This window comes from Mytilus trossulus, chromosome 5 (assembly GCF_036588685.1).
Source record: "Mytilus trossulus isolate FHL-02 chromosome 5, PNRI_Mtr1.1.1.hap1, whole genome shotgun sequence".
Classification (NCBI taxonomy): domain Eukaryota; kingdom Metazoa; phylum Mollusca; class Bivalvia; order Mytilida; family Mytilidae; genus Mytilus; species Mytilus trossulus.
The window spans coordinates 17,452,373-17,480,143 of record NC_086377.1 but is presented as its reverse complement, the minus strand read 5'-3'; the positions used below and the strand labels follow the sequence as shown (position 1 = coordinate 17,480,143).

Below are 27,771 nucleotides of genomic sequence, written 5' to 3'. Positions count from 1 at the left end.
TCCCAGCGAGTTGTAGTCTTTACATATAAACTTAATAAAGTAGAACTGACTATACAATGTTTTGTGTTCGGTTCGTTTTGGTAGGGATCTAAATATACATGCAAAAAATGTAGCCCTAATGGGGACATATAGTTAGTTCCCAGATACACATAATTGAATACTGTCTAGCGTGGAAGTAAACTCTACCTCTAAGGGTTCAGCTGACAAAAACAATGTACCTTTCATGTATTTTGTAATTTTACTTTTTATATCATTCCATGGCAAAAATGAATTTACCGAAGACGAAACTTGAGATAAAATGAATACAAATATGTTTTTAGAATTGGAACGCATCAATGCTCAACCTGTGTGCGATTATAATATTGTGATGTCATTTTTTATTGGTAAAAAAAAACCCGGATAAAATCACATCGATTCTTTGCTCCATGACAGTAGATTGCATAGTACAATGTCATACATTATATCATACAAATCAACAATACTATAAAGTTAAAAAAAAATCCCCTAACAACTCCCATTTCTCATACATGTTTAGCGTCTACAACAAATCATGCATTTAAATGGAGTGTACCGTCCATCCGATCACATTTTGAATTTTACACACAAATGATCACATTGAACACATTTAATTGGTGGTAAAAGGATCCCAAAATTATATAAAAGGATCCCAAAATTAACGAATGGATATGAATAAATCAATATAAAAAGCAGAGATAATTTGTATCGAACATCATCTATAGTTTCTATGCCGTTACTGCAGTGCTTGACGATCTACTGCTTATTTCACGGTCCTTGGTTTGAATTCTTCATGATTATGCAATATATTTATCGTTACGACTTTATGAAGTCTATCCAATCCCGTTTTGATTTCTACAGATGAAGATCACACTAAAAACACATTCAATTGGTGGTAAAAGAGTCCAAAGACGGATTAACAAATGGATATGACTTAAATCAAAGTAAAAAGCAGAGATAATTTGTATCGATTGTCATCTGAAGTCTCTTTGCCGTTTCTGCAGCGCTTGACGATCTGTGTCTTAAATCCTGATCTTTGGTTTGAATGAATATGGACTATATTTTTCTTTACGACTTTAAAGCCTGCCGCATGTATTTTTCCGGATTAAGGTTGTTTTGCAAGGCAAATCTCCACGCCATGAAAGCCCGTTTCACTTGTTGTTTCGAATGGTGTTTAGGCTTTTTGGAAACACATTGAAAACATTGAGTATAATGTTTGTTTGTCAATCTGTTTATTTCTATTGTTGTTGACTTTGATGAGATGGTATCAACTGCAATCTTTTTAATGTGGAGGAAAAAGTGATATCTGAAAGTACAAAACATGAAAATAAGAAGATGCGGTATGATTACATTGTACCAATGAGACAACTCCCAAAACAAATCAGGAATTAAAGGCCACCGTACTACCTTCAATAAAGAGTAAAACCCGTACATTTTTTTTATCATGATGAAAATGTGTATATTCTTTAAAATAATCTTGTGCCCATCATTTCAAGTTATTTTTCTATCCAATGACATGAATACATTTTGGTTTGTTTTATGTAAGCTTGCGATTCTAGCACGCCCATGACGTTCTCGTCAAGCTCTGCTTACGACCTGACTACGTTCATACTACGACCATCATGCTCATTGTCATTTTAAAATATATAAAAGCTCTCAGGTTTTGTTCATTTGTATGTACTTTGGACCTTTTGTCCTATTTCTCTAACGGCTCAACCATAATTGCCACATCTGTGTCATCCCTGCTAAAAATATCGAAATTTGAGCGTGATAGGTTGTGATTCAGGTTGGATTAGTCTGCTCGATTTATATTTGTTACTATCAAAGCTCCCTTTGCCTGCACATCTACCCCTACCACCACGCCCGTGTGTTCTTGTAGCTTTGGTTGCATGACTGTGATGTTTCCGATAAATATACGTATTCATCAGAAAAAGAAGGAATGAAGCAGTGTTGATAAAATCGTGGTAAGAACGTGCTATCATCGCAGTAGAAGCGTGATAAGATCGTGTTACAATCAGATAACTTGGTATGGTCGTAGTGAGAACGTGATGAGCGTAGTGAGATAATGATAATCGTACAAAAAGCGTGGTGAGAACTTGGTATAATCGAAGCGGGATCGTTGTAGAAGCGTAATGAGAACGTAGTATCATCGTGAAAGCAACGAAAAGTAACATTTTTATGCTGCTCATATGCGATCTCACCACAATCTGAAGTAATTTAAGACCGCAGTGAGCGTTGTGCAATCATGGTCTAGTTGGACTGGGGTTTTAAAAGAAGCAACTTCGACATCCGAACAGATATCTACACACTGAAGCGTGAACAGATTGAATTATGTATACAATGACAAGTCTATATTTTTGTGTATGATTTTGTTATAAAAATACGATTCTCCATAAAAAAAAAAATAAGCAAAGAATATCTAGTATATTTTGAATATGACAAAACTTAACAACAAGCCTTCAGAAGATTGTTTTTCATACTGAGCATTTGATTTTTTTCATAGACGATTCTTGACCCCTATCGGTCAAAGCTTACTGACTGAGATTTATTAAGACGATTCTTATTGCCTTAAAAATCAAACAGAGATAACATACTCACCTATAGTTTATAAACCATTTATTTACAGTTTGGATTGTCAATGTTTTTGTTAAAAGTTTTTTCTTGTCTTTCTCTTTTGGAAATATATTTGACTGGAACATTTGTTTGCTACATTTTAAGGCATTCTGCATATCTAAAATAAGTAAAGGGTACACATACTCAATGATGTTAGCTTATTTTTATTTTAAATGATCGAAATGGCTTTTTCATATGTACTCATATAATTCATAAGTTACTTCTAGTTTGATATTTTTTCGACAAAAAGTATTTCTTTTTTCTAATGTCTTTTTTTAACTTGGTAATTAGAAGACGCTGACACAAAAAGTAAAATCACAAAAATACTGAACTCCGAGAAAAATTCAAAACGGAAAGTTCCTTATCAAATGGCAAAAGCACACACACATCAAAACGAATGGATAACAACTGGCATATGCCTAACTACATGCATTTTCAAATGTACAAAATGGTGGATTGATCCTAGATTTATAGCTACATGTAGCTAAACCTCTCACTTGTATGACAGTTGCATCAGATGCCAGTGGTTCCTCATCTCATGCAGGATCCGGATTTCTAAATTACAAGTAATTCAATGTACACTTAACTGAATATGAAACTTCTTTGCAACTCAAGATTTAGAATTGTCTACGATTTAACTCAGAATTTTCCCTCTGACATTTATGTTTTTTTTAAAGTAACAGTCAAATACATTTAATAGAAAGTTATACTGCCGGTTTGGATGACATTTTACACAATAGGGATCTAAAATAATGAGTCAAGTCTACTGAAAAACGGGTAAATAAATAAATATAGATAAACAAAAATATAAAGAGTAGAGAATAATGGGAGTAAAAGGGGGGGGGGGGGGGGGTAACATAAATAATAGATATCTAAAAATACACATACCATTCTGCAAATGTGCGTGACACTTACAGGTACACGTCTTACACTGACAGCAACCTTGATCTAGATAAAAAAAAATATACTTAGATGTAAACTTCTTATTAATAAGTTATCTCTTGCAAATAGATACAAACGGGCAAGAGGGAGGTGTTGAAAAATTACAAAACTATATATAGCCCAGATAGTCATGTGGTCTAGCGGGACGGCTACAGTGCAGGCGATTTGGTGTCACGATATCTCAGTAGCATGGGTTCGAATCCCAGCAAGGGAAGAATAAAAAAATTGTGAAAGCAAATTTACAGATGTAACATTGTTGGGTTGATGTTTAGACGAGTTGTATATTTATCTTGATATTTTTGTTATGTTATGTATTGTAATGATTATTGTTTGTTCTTTGTTTGTGTGTTGATGACAATGCAGATTTTGGATTTTATATCAATACTATCTTTGACTTTTATCTGAGTAGCGGAAGCCCGACGATATGACACGATTTCATCTGATCTCAAACGAAGTAAAATATAAATATTCAGTCTTTTCTCGTGTTCTAAAAAGAGCGATCAGTTATGATGAAACAAGAAAAGTGTCATATTAACCTCAAATTGTTCAACCGCAGACATTAACACGTAAAGATGGTGTGAAGATTAGATTGAAAAAAAAGCTTTTGTGTGGCAATATAAATCGCTGCAATCTTGTCTATTTAAAAGAATTTATTGTTAAATCGTCAAAATGTGTACTTATTTCACCGGTACTTTTCTGCACTGATAAATGATTACACTTCAATAAAAGGAACTATGTCGTAATTTAGAACGATACATGTTATTCAATCATACTTATTTTTACTGTTGAAAAAATCACTAACCTACTTTGGAACAATGTAAACATACTCAACAAAATAAACCATACAAGCTTAAAGCAATGTATTTTCCATACATAAGGCCATAATAAATAATAGGTTTGTTTGCCCAAACGCTACCTATCCAGAAAAAAAGCTGCCTACTCAAATTCTTTTAAGAAGTTTTTTTTAATCAAATAGGCATGAAGACTAATAAATATCTGATACTTCAATATCTTTTTTTGAAAAAAGAAAAAAAAGAAAATGCCTATACCTACCTACCCACTATCTCAACCATTGGGTAGGGTGTGAGCAAACCAAAATATTTTTAAGTGTGGCCTAATGAAATTGGTTATACACTGTACCAAGGGTTAATAATTGACCAATTATTCCAATTTTTACAGATGATTAAAGCAATATAGCGAATCTTTTTTTATTGAATTTTTCTTTTGTTAAAAAATTGTATTTTTTACCCAAAAATTCAAGAAACGATATAAGAACTTAAGATTTAAAACCTAAACATCGTCTGCTTAATTTTTTTCAATGCGTTTGCTGATATTTAAATACACAATTCTCGTCTTCAAAGTTGCCTAATATATTATTAATATAAAACAGAAGATGTGGTATGAATGCCAATGAGACAACTGTCCACAAGAGACCAAAATGACACAGACATTAACAGCTATAGGTCACCGTACGGCCTTCAATAATGAGCAAAGCCTATACGGCATAGTCAGCTATAAAAGGCCCGATATGACAATGTAAAACAATTCAAACGAGAAAACTAACGGCCTTTATTAAATAAAAAAATAAACGAAAAATAAATATGTGACACATAAACAAACGATAATCACTGAATTACAGGCTCCTGACTTGGGACAGACACATACATAAATAATGTGTCGGGGTTAAACATGTTAGCGGGATCCTGACCCTCCCCCAAACCTGGGACAGTGGTATAACAGTACAACATAATAAACTCTACTTTTCTTTTCATGATTTGAATACACATAGTTTGAAATTTCATATTTGAAAATCTTATCAAATCCTTGTTATTATTTCATTGTTTTTTTTTTTAAAGAAACAGGTGGCCATGTTAATTGTATGAAAAGTCTTGATAGAATTATTTCCTGCCAAATTTTCAATGGCTTATTATATCTCGAAAACAAGCAAACGAACTCTTCATTTTTTTCGGCTTTTATATTTTTTTTATTTATATTCTTTTAATTTATACCAATCTTAAATAAAATCTTTTTTATGTTTTAAGCAAACACCCTAAAAACGAGTTAAAAACTTTTACTACATGCGTATTGCTATGCGTTTTTTTTTTTTTCTACATTTGCTAGAGGTGAAGGAGAGGATTGAGATATCATAAAACATGTTTAACCCCGCCGTATTTTTGTGCAAGAGTTTCCCAAGTAAGAAAACCTCTGGTCTTTGTCAGTTTTGTGTGATTTGTAAGTTAAGTTCATTAATATGTTTCGGAGTTTAGTATGATGTCCATTATCACTGAACTTGTACACATTTGTGTTACAGTGCACAGCGGAACAATGTTTATTGTGCTATTAAAACTGTACCTAATATTATTGTTATACATGTACAAATAATAATTAAAATATACGACATTCAAAACACGTGTTTTGATATTTTACCAAGTACATATATTCAGTATTTCAATATTTGTTTCTACCTTCATTAATGCTCTCTGTCTGTGGATCTGTCTGTGTACTTTTATGGATTGTCATTTTGCCATCTAGTGCCTAAAAAATAAATAACGATTGTTTTGTTACCATAGAACTTTTTTAAGCAAGCTCTTAAATATAAAGGGCAGACCGATTCAAGCGTTTAGTCCATTCCAAAGGCATAAAATGATCTTACCTCTTATACATTTCTAGAAAAATGATTAGTTAAAAGCGTCTGCTCGGAGACCGTGCATACTCCATATTAGGTTATTAGGGAAGCGGGGCTTATTCAATACACCTTTAGTAGTTTATTTTGGCACTATTTGTTTATTTAAAAGTAACGAAAGGTCTGTTTAATACTGTTACATCAAGGTTGTTGATATAAAATTGTTATTGTTGACATTAGGTTTGTGTGCATACCAATGAAAGTAGGAACTTCTTAAAACTTAACACTCGAACACTTCAATATAAAAATAAATAGATGTGGTATGACAGCAAATAAGACAACTCTAGTCTGAATTAAATAAATTAAAAAAAGTCAGTAGGATAAATTCATTACATAGTGTGCAAGTGATCTAATACGATATATACGATATATACGGGTTCGGTAAATTCCATCGTTATCACCCCATATGGAATTTACTGACCCCTATCGTTTACACATTATGAATTGATACTAATATTAACCAAAAAATATCAACAACAGCACTGTTCCTTTGGTTGATGTTTATCCAGGTGTATATTGGGAATTAAACACCATATCTTGTCAAGTGTTTGAAATAATAATTGACGAACAAAAAGGGGCAAAAACTGATGGGTGTTGACCAGATTGAATTATTCAAATTCAGGGAATATTACAGCATCCATACCCGAATGTAAATACAGGGACCAATATAATTTACTCATAGCCTTTGTATAAGTCCATGCGATGGTAATTTCAGTCCAAAAGAAGTATATTGACAGCGGAAAAAGTCCGAGGTCAATATGTTAGCGTATCAACCTCATAAAACAGCTACTTTGTACAATTGGTTTATGGTCCGAGTACACAGTTATTTCGTTGTGCATTTCTTTTAGACAATAAATGTAATAAAAAAATGCCACCTACGCTTTCTCAATAATATTTTTGCAGTGGGTTGTACTACTGTTGGGACAAATTATATCATCAGCTCTAACTCAAAATATTGACAATTTTATGTAAAGGGAGTCTTGAAATCTTTTGACAGCTTTCGAAATTTTTTACCTTTTTCAACTGAACCAAATCACTACTTTACCTTATAATTCATGAATCAAATGTTTTTATAGTGTAATTTTATCCCCCTTCTTGCTACTTGAGGCACATCTTCGCTAGCCAAGGGTTACGATCCACTCCCGCTCTCTTCATCTGAAGAGAGCGGGAGTGGATCGTAACCCTTGGCTAGCGAAGATGCTTGAGGCATAAAACATAAAGAAATAAATTTGGAAGTAGTATAAAAAAAATTGACAAGTAACACACTGTCCACATTAGGGACTATATTCGTGACGATATCGATAACTGTGTAATCGGACCATATCATTATTTGCAATAGTGTTACTCACAAACAGGCGGGTTTTGTGCTTATGTGTTCTAGGTGAGTCCATCTTATTCTCGGGTTTTCGATGTAATTCCTTGTTATTTTCATGTGTTCTCGGTGATTTCTTCATAGTTTTTACCATAGTTTCTAATCTCCGTACAATATCACTGTGCATAAGTAATTTGTATCTAACAGACTCAGTTTGTGCCACGTGATTTATTTCCCTGAAAAAATAAAATCATTTAATATACTAGTAGGAACATTTTTTTTTTAAGTTAATGGCTGTAAAATTAAGAAGATATGGTATGATTACTAACGAGACAACTATCCACCAAAGTCCAGTCGGCGTAACAGTTAATCACTAAAGATCACCGTACGGCCTTCAACAACGAATAAACCCATACTGAAGAGCAAGTTATAAAAGGCACGAAAACGAAAAATGCTAATAATTCAAGCAAGAAAACTAGTTCACATTAAAATATACCATATTTCTTTAGGGTAATTTGTCATATATATACGCTGATTTAACATCTCCTTCTTTCTGACTCAAAAACTACCCATTGGCATTGTTTGATAGCTTGTCGATAGCAAATTTGAACTTACTTAATTTTAACATCTGTACATGTTTTCTTATCTTCTTTTTTTACTCCCATTTTATCTCGTTCCAGTTTCACCGCTTTCCTTTGCTCGTTCCACTCGTCATCCTTCTCGTCGTACAATCTCTCCACCTCCTCCTCCTCTCCGTCATCCTCATCTTCGTCCTGATAATCGTCACTGTCTGCATTCCCATCCTCGTCATCATTTCCCTCCATATCATCATCACTGTCGTCGTCCTCTTCGTCATCCTCCTCGGTTTCAATCACTAACTCCTCGTCAGCGTCCTCATCCTCTTCGTCAACTTCTTCCTCGTTGTACATTTCTTCATCGTCGTCCTCCTCGTTGTCATGGTTATCACGTTTTCGTTTAAACATGACGTTTTTCAACTGTAGTAATGAATGTATCGCTGGCGATAGTTGTTGTTGTGTGCCAACATAGTTTTGTTTTGTTTTAATTAATTTAGACGCACCTGTATTCATAGAATTCCGTGAATCGAAGTTTATATTTTCGCTAACACAGTCTAAGCTTCCGTAATCCTCACATTGGCCATTTGATAGATTTAACGGGTCGTGTAATATGAGGTGATCTTGCAAATCATTAAAGTTGTCAAAAATACGAAGGCAAAACGAACACAATAATGTATTTTCTCTTTGGTCTTTTTGACCTTCTATTAATTGATTCATTTCATCCGTTTGCATCATGTGACTTTTTATCCGTAGAACTGTGAAGCAAAATATTCCTTGCCTTTTGTCCGAAGAATTGTTAGGTTAACTATTTCTTGTCTTTTGTCTAAAGAATTTTTAAGCACACAAACTATAGTTCTTGCCTTTTGTTAGTATAATTTTTAAAGAAAACATATCCACTTTTCATCAGTTGAATTCGGAACAAATATATCCAGCTTTTAGTCCGTATAATTAATAAGGAAAATATTTCCAGCTTTTTGTATTTAGAATTCTAAAGCAAAATATTGAAAACTTTCTGTTCGTAGAATTGTTCAGCAAAATATTCCTATCTCATTTTCAGTAGAATTGTTAAGCATAATATATCCACTTTTTGTCCATAGAATTGATTAAAAAAAAGTTTCTAGCTGAAATGATAACACATATGAAGTTCATAAAATGAAAGTACAAAATAAAACTATTGCTAGATAGATAGATAGATACTTTATTCTCTAAAAACTTAATACAAGTTTACAGAGAAACTACAGTACACTTCGACTACAGCATAAGTTGAAATTTCAGTCCGAGATCACATGCTGATTAAACTACTCTGGTGCTATTATTGTCCTGATATATATATCCAGAACAATACACCTAGCAGTTTCCAGAAATCATAAGAAATGTTTTCGACTTATTGACTATGATAAATATCTTCCTTTGATACATTTCCAATGTTAAAATTTAAAAAGAAGGCATGTAAGATTGAGAATGAGACAACTATCTAAATGAAATTAATGTTAGGTAAACCCCGAGTATAAAATATTTAACCCAGAAAAGGGGTCGGGGGGTTTATAATTTATATCAAAATATAAGAAGGTGTGGCATACAGGAGACAACTTACCACCTGAGAATAAAGAAAGATCACGTGATGTAAGCAACTACATGTATATAGATCACCATACGGACGAAAACTACTCTCAACAATGAAAAAATTCCATATTGTATATAATCCTATGATAAAAAGTATGAATTATTTTTAAGCTAGTAATCTATGTAACTATTTGGCTAATAGCATCAACAAAATTGGGATCATACACCTTAAATGAACTTATTTTTTGAGGTTCAGCAAATATGGGTGCTTACCGAGAACAAATACTAAATGAAAAATGACACTACAATAATCGATCATGTTTTTTAAAAAGAAAATGGTTTAATGAAAAGTAAATACAATTTGAATTAAATTTAAACACTTTTAAAAACATTTTTAGATTGCGTTTTAATTTAATCGTAAAAAAACCTTGAAATTCACGTATTTACTCTTATCAAAAGTTCGTTCTGTTTGTTTTCATTGAATTAATACAAATAGTGTATTGTGTGATATTTGAGTTTTTTGCCTGAGAACATAATGGAAAGGTGTAAAATATCAGTAGGAAAATATTTAAAGATGTAAAGAACACAAATAGATGAAAATAATTACTCTACCACTTGAAAAGTTCAATTATATCGTGCTTTTATAAAAAAAAACATAAGCAGGGATATAGGTCATTGGGCTTCCTTTTTGTGTTAGATTAAAAGCCACAATATTATATTTGAAAAAATTACAAAAAATAGCGATTGTAGTAAAGTTAAAAATAGCTCCTATTATATTTTTTTGTATCCGTCATATAAATCGCTCTTTTAATCACAACTGGCTATTATAAAACATAACTTAATTTACTTCAACTTGAAAAATTTTAAAAATAACTTCAAACCCTTCTTTTCATTTTCACCCAATAAAACTGAGAAATGAACGAATTACATAGAAAAAAGACAGTCAATATAATTAATGGGATATACATGTATATTCGTCAATCAAATATTTTTAGACCCTTATTCTGCATTTTTTTTTCCCAAATTCATTATAATCTTGATTTTTGGAAAATTTGAATGGCTCATGGTAGATCTAGTAGAAAAATTTGGCTTATAAAAGAAAAGATAAGTTCATAAGACCAATTCATATATAGAGATTGTGGTGATTTTTGTAAGCTGACAAAATCGCTAGAATTTCACGTCAGATATTTGAATTACAATAAGAGACATCATGGAAGTTTAAAAATTAATGTAAATTTGTCTTTTTTCATTGAATTTTCGTAGAAAATAATTATTAGTGATTTTGAGAAGTTCTAAAAAGAGTTTTACCAATAAAAAATCCAGTTATTGTTTTTGTTATTATTAAATTGAAAATTTGTCAATAAATTCGTATTAGAAATTTTAGCTAAAAATATCGTCAATATCGGAAACTTATCAAACTTACTCCTAAGCTTACAATATGGAATAATTTCCGTCAAAATCAAGATCGATCGGTTGCAGACATTTTATTATATAAATAAAGCCGTTAATTTTCTCGTTTGAATTGTTTTACATTGTGTTATCGGGGACTTTTATAGCTGATTATGCGTCTTTTGTGGATAGTTGTCTCATTGGCAATCATACCACATCTTCTTTTTTATATTGTCGGAAGACTGATCTGATCCTTTCGGGATCCTAACGTGTTTGATGCTAGCTCAGAAATATTTTGAATAATTTCTTCTGTGGTGGGGCAACATTTTTATTATTTGAGGTTGGGATGAGTCGTTAAAATAGTTCAGAGTTTTCGATCTTCAACGTTTATGATATGGTCGAGAAAATAAGATGAAATATATTACGACTAGAGATCGGTGATTTTTAAAATAATAAGTATCAGAAATTAATGAGATTAAAATGTTACCCCTCCCTTTTTTACACCAATTTATCAGATATAATTATGTCCAATGTAATTCTCTCTTCATGAAATATCGTACGTTTTCTGTACAATATATATATGATAGGGTTTATTCAAACTATACAAAAAGGTTGAGGGTACTCAATGTAAGAGCCGATATCACCTACTACCAAAACGCGGCGGATCTAGGGGGGGGTTCCAGGGGTTGGAACCCCCTTTTTTTTAGCCGATCAATGCATTTGAGTGCTGGCAAACAGTTGAAATCCCTTCATCCTGGGTTGGGGCCCCCTTTTTTAAAATGGCTGGATCCGCCCCTAATCAGACTTATCGATTTCGTGAATTCAAAAAAGTGTACTATATGTTTGACTATAATATAATAAATATAACCGATAAAATGACGAAAATTAACTCACATTTTGGTACACATATTTAGACAAATTTTAAGTGACCACATGTGAACATAATCCGTTTGTTGAATGAGAGAAAGTCCGTTATTTTTAATAAGGGTCCGTTCACATGGCAGGAGTCAACTAAACATAAGTGATGTGTTTTTATACAAAGACGTTAATCGTCAAAAGTATAATTACTGTGTTTAGATTTAAGTGGGTATGTACCACGCAGTCGTACCTATTGTAAATTGACCCCTTTTTAAATGACAATCTTGTAATTTAGTAAACAAACAGAGAAGGACAATTGTTCTTTTCAATACACAATGGATAATATAGAGTTACATACTCATTGGTATCATCTCCTCGTCAGTAACATAATTCGTTTCAATTTTAAAGTTCATCTTCAAGCCAGATCTCACTAATAATGATTAAGTGCAATTCTATCATTCATTTACAATTCCAGATCGTAACGAACCGCCATTTTATGACATTTTGGTGAAACAAAAGATATGATGTAGATCTATAATAAATAAAATAATTCATTAAATTCAATAAAAATGAATTACGTTTTTTACATGGTTTTAATAATATTATTAAAAAAGTAGAAATAACAACAACGTATCACGGCAAATAGGAATGAAACCCCCCAAAAAATTGCAATTTTTCGTAGACTAGGATTTAAAATAAATTTGCGATTCGTAGCGCAATTTCAGATCGCGAGATTTTATGTCGAACTTGATCTTGTCCCGAATTATCACATTTAAGTCATGGCCCTTTTTTATTGTCTAGATTGACAACAAAGTTTATAGTTATCAAAATGAGGTGAAAGATATCAAAGGAATGACCAAACTAACAATAGAAATCTCCCCCCCCCCCCCAAAAAAAAAAAGAAAAAAAAAGAAAGAAGAAACAACAACAAAAAATGAAAAACAAAACAAAACAACAAAAAACAACAACAGTTCACAAAACACAACACAGAAAACCAATACTTAGCAACATGAACCCAATCAAAAATTTAAGGAATGAGCCAAGGTTTCCCCGGAAGGCCACTAACCTTATCTAGCTCCACATGTAACATCCGTCGAGTTGCTTGCGTAAAATAAGTTAATAAGTTATATATCAAGTGATTCATAGTCACTGTGAGAAAAACGCCCGTAGGTATCATTCTATAAACATCAAAAACATCTTCCCATTTCAAAAAGTGAAAGGTAAAGATTAAACTATAAAAAAATAAGGTATTGGTAAGTGTTTAAAAAGTAAAATCACAAAAAAATACTGAACTCCGAGGAAAATTAAAAGCGGGAAATCCATAATCAAATCGAAAAATCAAAAGCTCAAACACATCAAACGTATGAATAAATAACTGTCATATTTCTGACTTGGTCACAACAGACATTTTTTTATGTAGAAAATGGTTTATTGGACCTGGTTTTATAGCTAGCTAAACCTCTAACTTGTATGTTAGTCGCATCAACTTCCATTATATTGACAACGTTGCGTGCACAAAACAAATAGAAATAATAGGTAAAAATGTTAAAAAATACAGCAGTTAACATTGTGTTATAATCTAAATCATTAAAAAACAAAAAACAAATATGTAACAAAGAAGCACAAAATGACACATAGACCAAGCATATTAGCAAAAATTAAAGACAAGAATACACAAGTTTACCATAGTACTATATCACAATGACGGGATCTATAAGTTCAGAGCCAGGTCATATTATTATGTAACAAAGAAACATAAAAAGGCATATACATTTTAGACAAAGCAAATAACAAAAATGAAAGACAAACAACTAACATGTTTTACAATAGCACAATAGAGGGATGTATAAGTACAGAGCCACGCTATATGTATTTAAGTAACACAAAAAGGCATATAGAGAAAGCACATTAGCAAAATTGAAAGAAAAGAATACGAGAATATCATAAACAATAATGACAGGATGTACAAGTACCACACGTATCTTAATCACAATAAAAACAAACACATATTTAACAAAGGAACACAAAAAGGCATTAAATTAAATTTAACGAATACGAATACGAATACTTTATTTCTCATAAAACTACAATTACATAGTTATAGAGAACATACATAAATATAACTATAAGGTACAATTTTTACATGCATGTGTGAACAATACAATGAAATTAACTTGGAGGACTGACTTTCACATTTATAACTTTGATAAATTTACATAGTTTTTCTAATATTACAATATTACATGAATTAAACAGTTGATCAAACTTATAGATTTTAGGGTTAGACCAGCAGTATGTAGGTAAAAATTTCTTTCTTTCAAACCTAAAAGATCCACAATTCATAATATAATGGTATTCGTCACCAATGTCGTTTGAGTCACAGAGACGGCAGATTCTGTCTTCTCTCTGTAAACCCTGCCACCTTCCAGACTCAATCGGCAAGTGGTGACTACCACATCTATATTTGCATAATGTATAAATGAATTTGTAAGGTAAAACAGAAAAATATTTTTCCAGTTGAAAATTATTTTAAAAAATACGATAACATAAAGTTTTAGGTGATTCGGCAACAAATGCAAAGCATTCTTGTTGAAACTGATCTTTAAGTTTTTGCTCAATACATTTTAACACCCATTTATCAGCAAACTGTGCATTCCATATATTGGACATACCACAATTATCAAAAATATTTTTAATACATGATATCCACTTAGTGTTTATTCCGTAATCATTATAATATAAAAATACAAGCTTATATAATACAGCACAAATTTTACTTTCTTTTCCATTAAGAAGTCTACTCCAGAAATTAATCATTCGCAGTTTTACAGTCACAGTAATAGGGTATCTGCCAAGTTCTGCATACACTATGAAATTTGGAGTAGACTGTTTTAAATGTAAAATCATTTTACAAAATTGTAAATGTACACGTTCAAGAATATCTATATTTTCAAAACCCCATATTTCTGATCCATATAACAATATTGGTACAACCATTTTGTCAAATAAATCAAGTTGACATTCTATTGACAAATTGTTTTGTCTACCTTTTTTTAAAACGCTATACATAGCTTTTGTTGCTTGTTCTTTTAAATATTTTTTATTTGATAAAAAGGATCCACTTCTAGAAAATAAAATACCTAAATATGTGTATTCTTTTACAATTTCAATGTCGTTACAATTAACTGTGAACTTGAGATTTGCTGGCATTCTGCCACTCGAAAAGATCAAAACTTTAGTTTTATTTGTATTTATTTTCATTTTCCATTCGTCACAATATTCGTAAAATGTATTTAACATGTATTGTAGATCAGTGCTATTTTCTGCTAATAAAACAGTGTCATCTGCATATAAAAGTAAAAACAATTTCAAAAATACTGTCAGCTCATTTTCGATTTCTTGTGATATAGATTTTAAGCCTGTTATGTTTTTCTTTTCAAAAAAAGTTTGAAGATCATTTAAAAATATAGAAAACAAAGCAGGTGAAAGATTTTCCCCTTGCCGCACCCCCATCTCACAAGGAAAGAAATCAGATTTTTTATCCTGATGTATAATACGCGATTTGGCATAATCATACATACTCTGAATAACTCGAAAAAATTTCCCATTTACTTCATTCTGCAATAATTTGAACAGAAGTAAATTTCGCTGTAGAGAGTCAAACGCTTTTTCAAAGTCGATAAAAGCACAATGTAACTTTTTCTTTCCCAATTTTAACAATTCAAATAAAATATGTAAAGTAAAAATATGTTCAGTTGTAGAATAATTCCTTCTGAAACCTGGTTGGTTTTCATTCAATATACACAATTCATCAAGATAATTACATAATCTTGTGTTCAATATTGAGGTAAAAAGTTTACCCAGAGTAGACAATAACGTTATAGGCCTATAGTTTTGTGGATCACCTTCAGAGCCTTTGTTTTTAAACAATGGAATTACATTTCCTATTAGACATGTTACAAAAAGGTATATTCACGACGCTGATGTTGACAAATTACATTTTAAATGTGGGGTTGTGTCAAAACACAAAAGAGATTACCTGAATATACATTGAATATAATTTAAAAACCCGAATTGATCCTTTTGGAGAAAATTCCGTATGGAACGAATATTCAATAACATTTTTACCATAAGAAATATGAGAAATAGATAGCAATTCAAAAAGGAGAGACGGGGAGGGGGGCGTTCATGTAAATGCAGTAGATGTTAGGGACAACGGAGACACGGGGTACATACGTGTGTGCATTCTTCGGCGAGCCCTTAACAAGTCTTTCAAAAAATCTGGTATTATACTACTCGTGAATAAGTTTCTTCGGTAAATTTTAATAAAGTTATGAAAATAAAAGAAGGGGTGTATGCATTCCGATCCACTTGTTAACCACCTATTTTTTATTTAACGGGGTCTATTTTAAAACACCTTAAACAGGGTTTTGTTTTACAATTTCAACTTGAAACATGTTGCATTATAGTTTTAGGAAATTTACTTGCGATCATATAGCGTCGAATACATGTATTTTTCCCTTTATTTCCTTACAACTTTGTCTTAATTTGAACAGTTACAGCTCAATTTGTATTTTCTTTATAAGGGGTTTGTGATTTATTGATTGTTGCTTTACATCCAGTGGCAAATATTTCAGGCATGTTCAGAACGGTAAGAGGTTTGTGTAATACATGCCCCACTACTCACCGGTTGAACATCCCTGCAGCGTTTCAATGATGGTTTGCATGATAGCATAATGACTTTGCATTTACACTTTAACACCACTTTATGCAGATATTTTGTATTTTAGAAAATCCTGAAACGTTTTGTGGAAATTCGACAACCTTTTCATTAAAAAATGACGATAGTAAAATCAACACCGATGACCATTTGGTCTATTCTCTATTAAGATAACAATGCTAGGGGTTCTCTAAAAATATATATATGGCGTTTTTATATCAAATCTGTTGGATGTGTATCTATTGCTACTCTACACTATTGCTACTCTACAGAGGTATTTTTTTCAGGGAGGGGGAGGGGACAAGGATTCAATTTGAAAAAAAGGAATTTCGAGATTTAAAAAAATGGCAGAATGAGCAGCTTCACACAAGATAAGCAGGATGACAATTCATGTCAAACAAGGCTGAACAAGCTAATAAACAGTTCGGTTAGAATAGGGCGATAAATAGGCAGGACATATAACAAAAATGTTGAAGCTTCTCATAGGCCTGTCCTAAGTCAGGGGCCTGAAGTTCAGTGTTGGTCGTTAGCTACTGTCTGTTATGTGTGTTCTTCGAACATGTTTACCCTACAGACGCCACCAACTTGGAAGCTTAACCCCGAGTAGATAGAAGAAAGTGTAAAAAAATGAATGTTCTATATCAGAGTGTCGAACACGCTATAAAGCACTAAAAAACTTTCAGTTATTGGAAGCTTATGACGGCACCCGAGAGAGAAAAATCAGCCAGACTATAGAGCTCTGTGTATGATTAGTGGAGCGACAGAATGAACTGTTTCAGGAAATGTTATACAACAATAAAGCTAATACCTATTTAGCTTAATATGTATATAATATCAATCTATAATCGAATGAACTTGTTTACCTCTCAGCCCACCTTTTTCTAGCCCACCCACTCCTGCAAAAATACACTTTTCATGTCTTATGATAGCCAGAAATGCTATCACAAACACAATTACCATCATAGGATGTTACATTATGATGTTCTAGATAAATGTGATTAGAATTTACTAAGACGCACAAGATTTAAAGTTTACCTGTTAAAATTATAATCAATGTTTTGACACCGTCCCTTAATTTGAAGTCTTATTTGTCAACCTCAGCGTCGAGAATATACCTTTTCGTAACATGTCTATTAACCATGCCTCGGGCAACAATCCTGTGTCAAAAACAAGATTAAATAAACACACATAAACATCAATAAAAAATTCAATAGACGAGCATATATACTCATTTACAATAAGATCATCACCAGGGGTCTTATTATTTTTCAGGCTTTTTATTGCCTTCAATATTTCATCTTTTGTAATACAAGCATTAAGAAATACATTTGATGAATTTTCGTTTACATCATTTTCTAAAATATACCGATCATTTGTTTCTTTATTTTTATTCAGATCCTTAAAAAAAGAAAACAAATCTTCAATATTAATATCATTTTTTTTCTTTCGTTTACCCCGATTAATAATTTTCCAAAATTCTTTCGGGTTTTTTGTTCGCATCTTTTTCATCTTTGAACGTAAATCAACGTTAAATGATCTAATATATTTATCCATAGTTTTTTTATATAAAGTCTCACTACGTCTCAAACGTTCCTTGAATATACGTGAACCATATCGTTTATATAACCTTTTTGATTTTCTAAACGCCCTCCTTTCGCGGCGGCATTCTGTGTTAAACCAATCACGGTGATTTTGTTTCCCTCCCGTGTAATCAAATGCATAAGTTTTCTGTACGAACTCCCCAAATGTATTTCTAGCAGAATTGAGTAAAACATCTCTTATTTCATTTACAATTTCATCAATAGTATTTTTATCAACATTTTGAACATTTTCAGTTTTTGTCATAATAAAAGATAGCAATTGAGATATACTTTCTTTGTCAAGATTGTCTTTATATTCATTAACTTGATCATTGCTTTTTTTATTTTTTTATTTTATTAACGTATGTTAAATCCACCATAAACTTTAGTATTAAGTGTATTAAATTTTCGAAAAGCATCCTTTTAAAATCAAAAGACAGATCATTGCTTTATTGTTTTACAATGTATGATTATTGATTGTACTTGTTGAGAATGAGACTTTAATAGACATGTTACGAAAAGGTATATTCTCGACGCTGAGGGTGACAAATTAGACTTTAAATTAAGGGACGGTGTCAAAACATTGATTATAATTTAAACAGGTAAAATTTAATTCTTGTGCGTCTTGGTAAATTCAAGTCACATTTATCTAGAACATCATAATGTAACATCCTATGATGGTAATTGCTTTTGTGATATCATTTCTGGCTAGATTTAGAAATGAAAAGTGTATTCGTGCAGGAGTGGGTGGGCAAGAAAAAGGGGGGCTGAGAGTTATACAAGTTCATTCGATTATAGATTGATAATATATATATTAAGCTAAATAGATATTAGTTTTATTGTTGTATTACAGTTCCTGAAAAAGTTCATTCTGTCGCTCCACTCATCATACACAGAGCTCTATAGTCTGGTTGATTTTTTTCTCTCGGGTGTCTTTATAAGCTTCCAATGACGGAAAGTGTTTAAGTCCTTTATAGCGTGTTCGACATATATCCGACACTCTGATATAGAAAATTCATTTGTTTACATTTTCTTCTTTCTACTCGTGGTTAAGCTTCCAAGTTGGTGGCGTCTATAGGGGTAAACATTTTCGAAGAACACATATGACAGAGAGTAGCTAACAACCACCACTGAACTACAGGCCCTGACTTAGGACAGGCTAATGAAAAGTATTGCGGGTTTTAACACTTTCGTTATATATTTCCTGCCCTTTTATCGCCCTATGCTATCCGGACTTTTTTTAAAGTTTATTCAGCCTTGTTTGACATGAATTGCCATCCTGTCTATTTTGTGTGAGTTGCTCGTTCTGCCATTTTTTTAATCTCGAAACTCCTGTCCTGCCTTTTTTCAAATTTAATCTTTGCCCCCTTCCCCTCCCTGAAAAAGGGTACCTCCGTAGAGTAGTAATAGGTACACACCCAACAGATTTGATATAAAAACGGCATAAATATTTTTAGAGAACACCTAGCATTATTATCTTAGATGGAGAAAAGACCCATCGATTATCGGTGTTAATTTTACTATCGTCATTTTTTATTGAAACGGTTGGCGAATTTCCACAAATCGTTTCAGGAATTTATAAAATACAAAATATCTTCATAAAGCAGTGTTAAGGTGTAAATGTAAAGTCATTATGCTATCATGCATTTGAAACGCTGCAGGGATGTTCAACCGGTGAGTAGTGGGGCATGTATTACACAAACCTCTTACCGTTCTGAACGCGCATGAAATATTTGCCACTGGATGTAAAGCAACCAATAATCAAAAAATCACAAACCCCTTATAAAGAAAATACAAATTGAGCTGTAACTGTTCAAATTAAGACAAAGTTGTAAGGAAATAAAGGGGAAAATACATGTATTCGAAGCTATATGATCGCGAGTAAATTTCCTAAAACTATAATGCAACATATTTCAATTAGTTGAAATTGTAAAACAAAATCCTGTTTAAGGTGTTTTAAAATAGACCCCGTTAAATAAAAAAATAGGTGGTAAACAAGTGGATCGAAATGCTTTGTAAAAATTACCGTAAGAAACTTATTCACGAGTAGGTATAAAATAGATTATAAAACCAAATTATTTGAAAGACCTATTAAGGGCTCGCCGAAGAATTCACACATGTATGTACCCCGTGTCTCCGTTGCCCCGCACATCTACTGCATTTACATGAACGTACCCCCCCTAATCTCATTTTTTTCATTGCTATCTATTTCTCATATTTCTAATGGTAAAACTGTTATCGAATATTCGTTCCATGCGGAATTTCCTCCAAAAGGATCGATTAATGCAGGTTTTTAAATTATATTCAATGTATACACAGGTTATCTATTTTATGTTTTGACACAACCCCACATTTAAAATGTAATTTTTCAACCTCAGCGTCGTGAATATACCTTCTCGTAACATGTCTAATAAAGTATCGAATTGAATTGATAATCAGATTGAATTCGATAGTACAACTTGTTATATTTTGCATTTTTAAAAATAAGGCAAGAGACCGCATATTATTATTTAAATTTTCTGATGAATATACGAAAAGCACTTTTCTCTCAGAAATTTAATTTCAAGCAATTCTATTTTATAAAAAAAAAAAAATTTCCCTTACACACTTTGATATTTTGAATGTATTTTGAAGCTAAAAACCCAGTTCCTTTATATCGAAATTTTAAAGTTTGTTGATCCAGAAGTCTTTTACAGAATTTTAAGAAATATCTATTGTCGAGCAATATGATATTAAAAATGAAATTTTATATATATATATAAACATGCATGCTTAGGTGTAACACCACTAATTCGGGCGCGACCAGAAAGCACATACCAGAAAGTAGACCATATTTAACACAAAATAGTTCCTACCCATGGACATAACTTTCAAAATGTTTAAAATATTTTATTAATGTTGGTATCAAATGAAAGCTGCATGACTGGTGATCATTGTAGAACAATTTTTGACTGATAAATTTGAATAATAAAAAAATTGCATGAAATTTAAAAAGGAGGGTACATTTTGCCTTTTTGTCAGATTGGAAGTACCTGTTTTTGGTACATCCGAAGTTCCGGGAACCAGTTCTTTCTTATATGGCATGTAAGGTATGTTGATTTTGTCAGTACAGGACACAAGAAGGTGTTGCTTTGACATGCAATGATTGTCACTTTATTTGAACTTAAGATAAAAGAGCTGTGACCACTCAAAATTGAGGAATTTAACATAGAAAGCAATGGGGCCATTAATTAGTGCTGAAAATCCTTTAGTTGTTTACCGAATAAGAGTCTCGATGCATTTTAAACATTAAATACGAAATACGATTTTAAGTTTTAAGCTTGAAAGATAATTTTTTCTTATCGTAAACGGCAACATGAAATTGAAACTATATGTACATGTACTGAATATACCGCTTAAATCCGCTTTTAAGAAAACATAAACATTGTTAATTTAGTAAAGCATCCTTTTCCTCCCTATTCTTTTCGTTGGTACATTGTACATTGTACATTGTATTTGTCTAGTCTGTATACGTACTGGTGATATTAAAGATCAAAATAGACTATCATAGCTGACTATGTTATATGAGCTTTGCACGTTGTTGAAAGCCATACAATGACCTATAATTGTTAATTTCTGAGACATTTAGTGTCTTGTGTAGAGTTGTCTTATTAAAACAATCATACCACATCTGCATTTTTATATACACTTCATTTTGTTTGTCAACAAAGCCTCACTAATGAAACTATCAATCATGCAATATATGTATAAAATAAGAACAGCCAATAAAAATTTCACGTTATACACATTAATAAGGTGGTAGCCAACACCTTCCCTAAAATAAATTTGGCTCGTTTAATTTTCATAAAATTTTGACACAGTATTTACTTTGACCCTTTGACACAAATATAAAAATTTGAAAAAATATTTATCCAACCATTTCATCAGAAAAAATACACTTGTTATATAGCAGTTTGACAAACACTGCGTTTGATCATTGAGAAGCTTAATACATGTATTCCCTTAACAACAACATCGTAATTAAAATCTTTATAGATTTTACAGAGTTATCTCCCTGTCGTGTTAGGTACCATCTTAATTAAATATAAAGTAGCGATCATCCGTAAGCCGTCATCGAATTCAATCCAAAAGAAGAAAACTAGTAATATTTTCACAAAAAGAACAAATCATTACTCAATAGCAGAATAAGCAGATGTTTTCTCTTCAGTTACATACATGTATATATACCAGTACCTTTTTCTATTTGACTAAATGTGTGGGTTTAATCTTTTCCGAAACCGTAGAGTGTGATATACATGTAGTTGCCATGAAATGAGAAATCTCGCTACCAGAGACCCAATGACATAGAAGTTTACAACTTTTGATCTTCCTGTGACCTTCAACAATGAACAAATCTAGACCGCAAAGTCAGCAATTAAAGGCCGCACAATGACAAGTGTAAAACAATTAAAACCAGAAAACCAATAGCCTGATTTATGTACAAAGCAATGACAAAAAACATATGCGAGTTAAGCAACAAAATCCACTTCATTTAGACTCAACCATACCACATCTCCGTACTTTATATTAAGGTACATTGTAGTATGAGAATTTAAGCAGAAACAAATAGAATTCATTCCTGCTTTGCCAGATTTAGTTCCAACGTGTCAACTGAAATCTTAAATTCGGTCTACAAGCTTGTTTCCAAGTTATGAATATAAAATGCTATTAGAAAAATATCCTGGAATAATGCATGTGGTTATTTGAAAGAAAAATGAAAAAAACTTACTTTTTCAAATTAAATCCGTCATAAACCCGCCATGGTCGCCGTCCATCTGTGTATTAATTAATAATCAGCTCGAGCGAGAACATGATACCAACGGTTCGAACAAAGGTAATAAAAAGGTCGATTTGTTATGGACAAGGCCAGATAGAATTAAACCGTCAACCTTTTATACTTTGTGAAAAGGATTTTGAATTACCTTCGAAAAAAGCGTTACCTATCAATTTACTTTAGGAATACATAATTATTTAAATTTGGTTAAGAGGGAGAGGGTATGTTTTATTTCTAATCTAAAAATTCTTTGTACTTTGAAAGCAACAACTTAATTTTTTTTCAAGAACTTTTACATTAAATTAGATGACAAAAAAATCGAAATCGGAAAATACAATTTCCTTCTTTCTATAACTTAACTTCTTTTTTTAAAGTTCGGAATCTGAATATATTTTGAGGCAAAATATACTAACACTACCTTTAAATTGAATGATCGATCCTCTCTACATTAAAGTTAACAAGTTTAGCGGCGATTTACTAGTTTGTAATGTTTTCCAGGAGACAGTTTTTTTTAACAGAATATATTAGCCGTTTATACAATTTTATGCAAACTTATAGCGACACTATCCTAATGCGTTATAACTTGATCACTTATAAATATACGTTTAATTTAGTTTACACATATTTTAATGTCTGTCTATATCATAGAATTAGATACAAGCTATAACAACTTCAAATAATTCCTACAAATAGGGACATTAAAGTTATATGGTCTGTCTGCATGATTCACAACTCTGTTATGGGTTCGTACAAAATGTAGGTTGCTGTCCCAATCCAATATACATTTATTTTCCAGTAGCAGTGTACATTCAACCGACCATCATCCGGACGGTCTCTATTTACGGACCTACCTATTATGTGTGATGTTAATTTATTCTCGTTCAGAACATGCATTAAATATTTGCCACTGGACGTGTAGGAACCAACAAACAATTAATATTGTGTTTTTAATAATTGTAACATCTATCAATGTTAGCATTGAATTTATTTTGCAACAGTTTTTAATACTTAATTTTTACAAAATTTCAATTAATTTTATATTCGAAAAATAATTATATCGCATCGGCCGCATAAGAATGATTTATTAAAGATAGTGAATAATATGGACTAATTATGTGTGTATAGGATTTAGATAAAATTGAGAATAGAATGGGGAATGTGTCAAAAAGACAACAACCCGACCAAATAAAAAAAACAACAGCAGAAGGTCACCAACAGGTCTTCAATGTAGCGAGAAATTCCCGCACCCGGAGGCGTCCTTCAGCTGGCCTCTAAACAAATATATACTAGTTCAGATAGTTACTAAGTCTGTCTGGAGTAAGAACGATAACTCTAGTATAACGCGACGTGCACTGTCACAGTGATAGGAGCTAAACAATAATAGTACTAGTATAATGCCATTAGTTGAAGAAGAACACATGTTTTGTTTGTATATATGGGATACAATATGTAAGAAAGAGGAACATTATGACAGAACACAGTCACTCTCTTTTAAACAATACTCTTTAGTTTGTTTTTAACGCTTTCGCTGCACAGGGGCTAGGTACGCAGATACATATTTGTATGCCCCAGCCGTTTATAGGTGAAGATGATATTAATCATCTGAAAGTCCATCCGCTGTTTTGTCAGTTTCTATTGATGGAGAAAGCCGGAGTTCTTGGAGAAAATCACCAGCCTTCGATAGGAACACTGACAATCCTAGACTAGTCAATTAAGATTGGACGATCGGGGTTCGAAACCAATATCGGTACCTCAGAATTGTCTGGCTAGTGATTATACACAAATAGCTACTTAAATCACTCGGCCACCGTGGCCCCTTATATCAAGCAAAGAGCTGTAATATGAAGCAGTAATATTATACACTGCAAGTATAAAAAAGAAGATGTGGTGTGATTGCCAATTAGACATCTCTTCACAGGAGAACATATGACACAGCGAGTAACAAACATAGGTCACCGTTTTGTCTTCAACAATGAGAAATTTTCAAATTCAAGTTCGGTGGAGATTGAAACCAACATGCTTGATTAAAGTAAGGTTTTCGTTTTTGTTTATCAATGAAATTTTTCTAGTTTCGAAGAGTAAATTGCAGTCTGGACATTTTCTTTACGACGAGACACTGTTCTTCAAACTCCGAAATATCCTCGCCCAAGAATATATCTGAGGTATACAAATATATTTTCGATAAGTAAACCCTTTGCCAAGTGTGGCCTTTAACTACATTGTACATGTACATGTACTTCCTTGAATCAAAACACCAATGACGAATTGAAAGTTTAATCGTGGATTTACATCCAGTGGCAAATATTTCATGCATTTTTAGACCGTCAAACTTTTATAGTGCTTATACAAGTAAACTATTAATAAAAACATAAATTGATCTGTTTTTGACAAAGATATAATTTCCTATGAAAACCTCGACAATGACCTGATCATACTACCACTCTCTAGCAGTTCGTCTCTTATATTCTACGTACTATGCCTGTGTACAGGGTAAGAAGCCTATGACTCAGATGGTTGAAACATGTACAATGTACTATCGTAAATCAGCATTCACCTGCCGAAACGGAAATGCATTAATTACATTTGTATAATAAATTTTGTCTCGTATCATTCCCTTTAAGGTGGTACTTAACATCTTCACTAAAATTAATTTGTTTCGTTTAATTTTCATGAAATTTGGACAAAGTATTAACTTTGGCCCTTTGACATGTTTGACAAAAATATAAAAATTTCAAAAAAATTGAACCAAGCATTATATCAGAAAAATTACATTGGTTATATAGCAGTTTGACAAATACTAATTTTGATCATTGAAAAGTCTAACATTCCCTTAACAACACAACGTCATTTAAATTTTTTTTTTCCCTGATTTTATAGAGTTATCTCCCTGTAGTGATAGGCACCACCTTAACAATATATTTGTAGCTAAAAAGGTCAGTATAATTCCTCATTTGTGCAGTCTGTTTGACAAAATTCTTAAGTAAAAAACTCTGTCAAATATTGCTCAACCTAGGCAGACTTTTGTTTATGTGTTACATACTTGTTTTTCGTTCATTTTTTTTTTATATAAATAAGGCCGTTAGTTTTCTCGTTTGATTTGTTTTACATTGTCAATTGGGGCCTTTTATAGCTGACTATGCGGTATGGGCGTTGCTCATTGTTGAAGGCCGTACATTGACCTATAGTTGTTAATTGCTGTGTCATTTTGGTCTATTGTGGATAGTTGTGTCATGGCAAGCATACCACATCTTTTTTTTATATTGAGCAAATGACCGCTACATGTTTAATAACATATGAAGATGTCTTATTTACCAATGTTCAGAACCAACTGGCTGTTAAATATATTATAATAAATATATATAGTAATACGACTAAAAGTCAAATTAAAGCAAATTATATACGCTAATGTTACATATGGTCATTATAAATTTATAGAATATACTCATTAAGGTTTTGTTATTAATCTTCTTCTACCTCTGAAACGCATTGGTTAACAGTTGATATTCTGATCAAAACCGAAATACATTTTTGTTTTAATTCCCACATGATGATTTATAATGAGCTCGAGAGTATCGTGTTAAATGGCAGAATTACGACCGTACCCCTATATTTTTATATTTAAACTTGAAGTTTTAATATGTATAGCATTACATACAGTGTTCTTAATAGTTATATATTTAGGTGCTTTTATTTGGGAAAAAGTATACTCAGATATATTAAATCAAAGTATTTTTTTCTCAAATGTTGCATTACAGATATATTAAATTATAAAGTCAAGAGTATGCAAATGCTGAAGGGATTTCTAGTGTTTCCATAAAATAATGTATTTTCTTTCTTTTGAACTGTTCCTCCTCCTCAATCATTCGTTTAAATTAATGTATAATCAGTGTTTGTTGTCAACACGACCTTTTTCGTATTGGTCGTATTTTTTTTTTTACTCTTATGTTTTGTTGCCTCTATTACTAGAATTTCATCTATTTCTCTTTTCTGATTTAATTTATCTACGTGTTTAAATTTATGCATTTTAATTTTTTTCAGGGGATTTTAATCGTAAAGATTGACGCCCAAACACACGTTTTGTTTTCCTCAATCAAGCATTGTAGGCATCAACCTTTAACATGTACACTCATATTACAAGACAGGATTTCGTCATGCCGAAAAATAGTTTTAGAAAAGCAATTAAATCACCATGGAAACTTGATTTAATTGTGTGAAAATGCAACACTTCACTTTTAAAAAATATAAGTTATATGGTTCGCTACTGACCCCGTACGGATCCATAGAGGGTTAGTAAAATCCATAAGGGGATGAGGCCGGAGGCCGAGTCCCCTATGCATTTTATTCATCCTCTATGGATCCGTAGGGGGTCAGTAGTTAACCGTATAACGAATTTATCGGACGCTGGACTTTTTCTGCGGCGTTTTGTTGAAAAAAAAAACAATGAAACACAACAACATTAAACGATGACGTCGCCATTAACGCGTCATGAAGCCCAAATGAAACTTACTTACCCCATACGGTCTCATAGAGGGTCACCACGTGACGGCGTTTCACTAATCACAACGTGATAATTCATCTGTGGTCCGATAAATTATCTTATTTACTCTGCACCATGTATTTAACGAATTTGGTCATGAACATGAATATTTGAGACGTTTTTCTGTTAAGCAGTGTACGTATTTGTGCTTCTATATTTTGTATGATTTAC

At 32.1% G+C, this 27,771-nt stretch overlaps 1 protein-coding gene across 1 annotated transcript; it reads right to left on the bottom strand.

Annotated features, from left to right (window-relative positions):
- Positions 1-755: 755 nt before the first annotated feature.
- Positions 756-9,255, bottom strand: LOC134719468 (DNA ligase 1-like). Its single transcript, XM_063582458.1, has 6 exons — positions 8,181-9,255; positions 7,603-7,801; positions 6,036-6,105; positions 3,517-3,576; positions 2,614-2,746; positions 756-1,321 (listed from the first exon to the last, which is right to left on the bottom strand). Exons 1-6 carry the CDS (start codon positions 8,873-8,875, stop codon positions 1,084-1,086), a joined length of 1,395 nt encoding a protein of 464 aa, XP_063438528.1. The 5' UTR covers positions 8,876-9,255; the 3' UTR covers positions 756-1,083.
- Between the last annotated feature and the right edge of the window lie 18,516 nt (positions 9,256-27,771).

Coding starts and splice junctions, on each gene's coding strand:
- LOC134719468 (XM_063582458.1), bottom strand. CDS start 8,875: ATGATGCAAACGGATGAAATGAATCAATTAATAGAAGGTCAAAAAGAC. Junction 2,747..3,516: donor TCACGCACATTTGCAGAATG/GTATGTGTATTT, acceptor TACTTATTTTAG/ATATGCAGAATGCCTTAAAA. Junction 1,322..2,613: donor AAATGGTTTATAAACTATAG/GTGAGTATGTTA, acceptor TTGTACTTTCAG/ATATCACTTTTTCCTCCACA.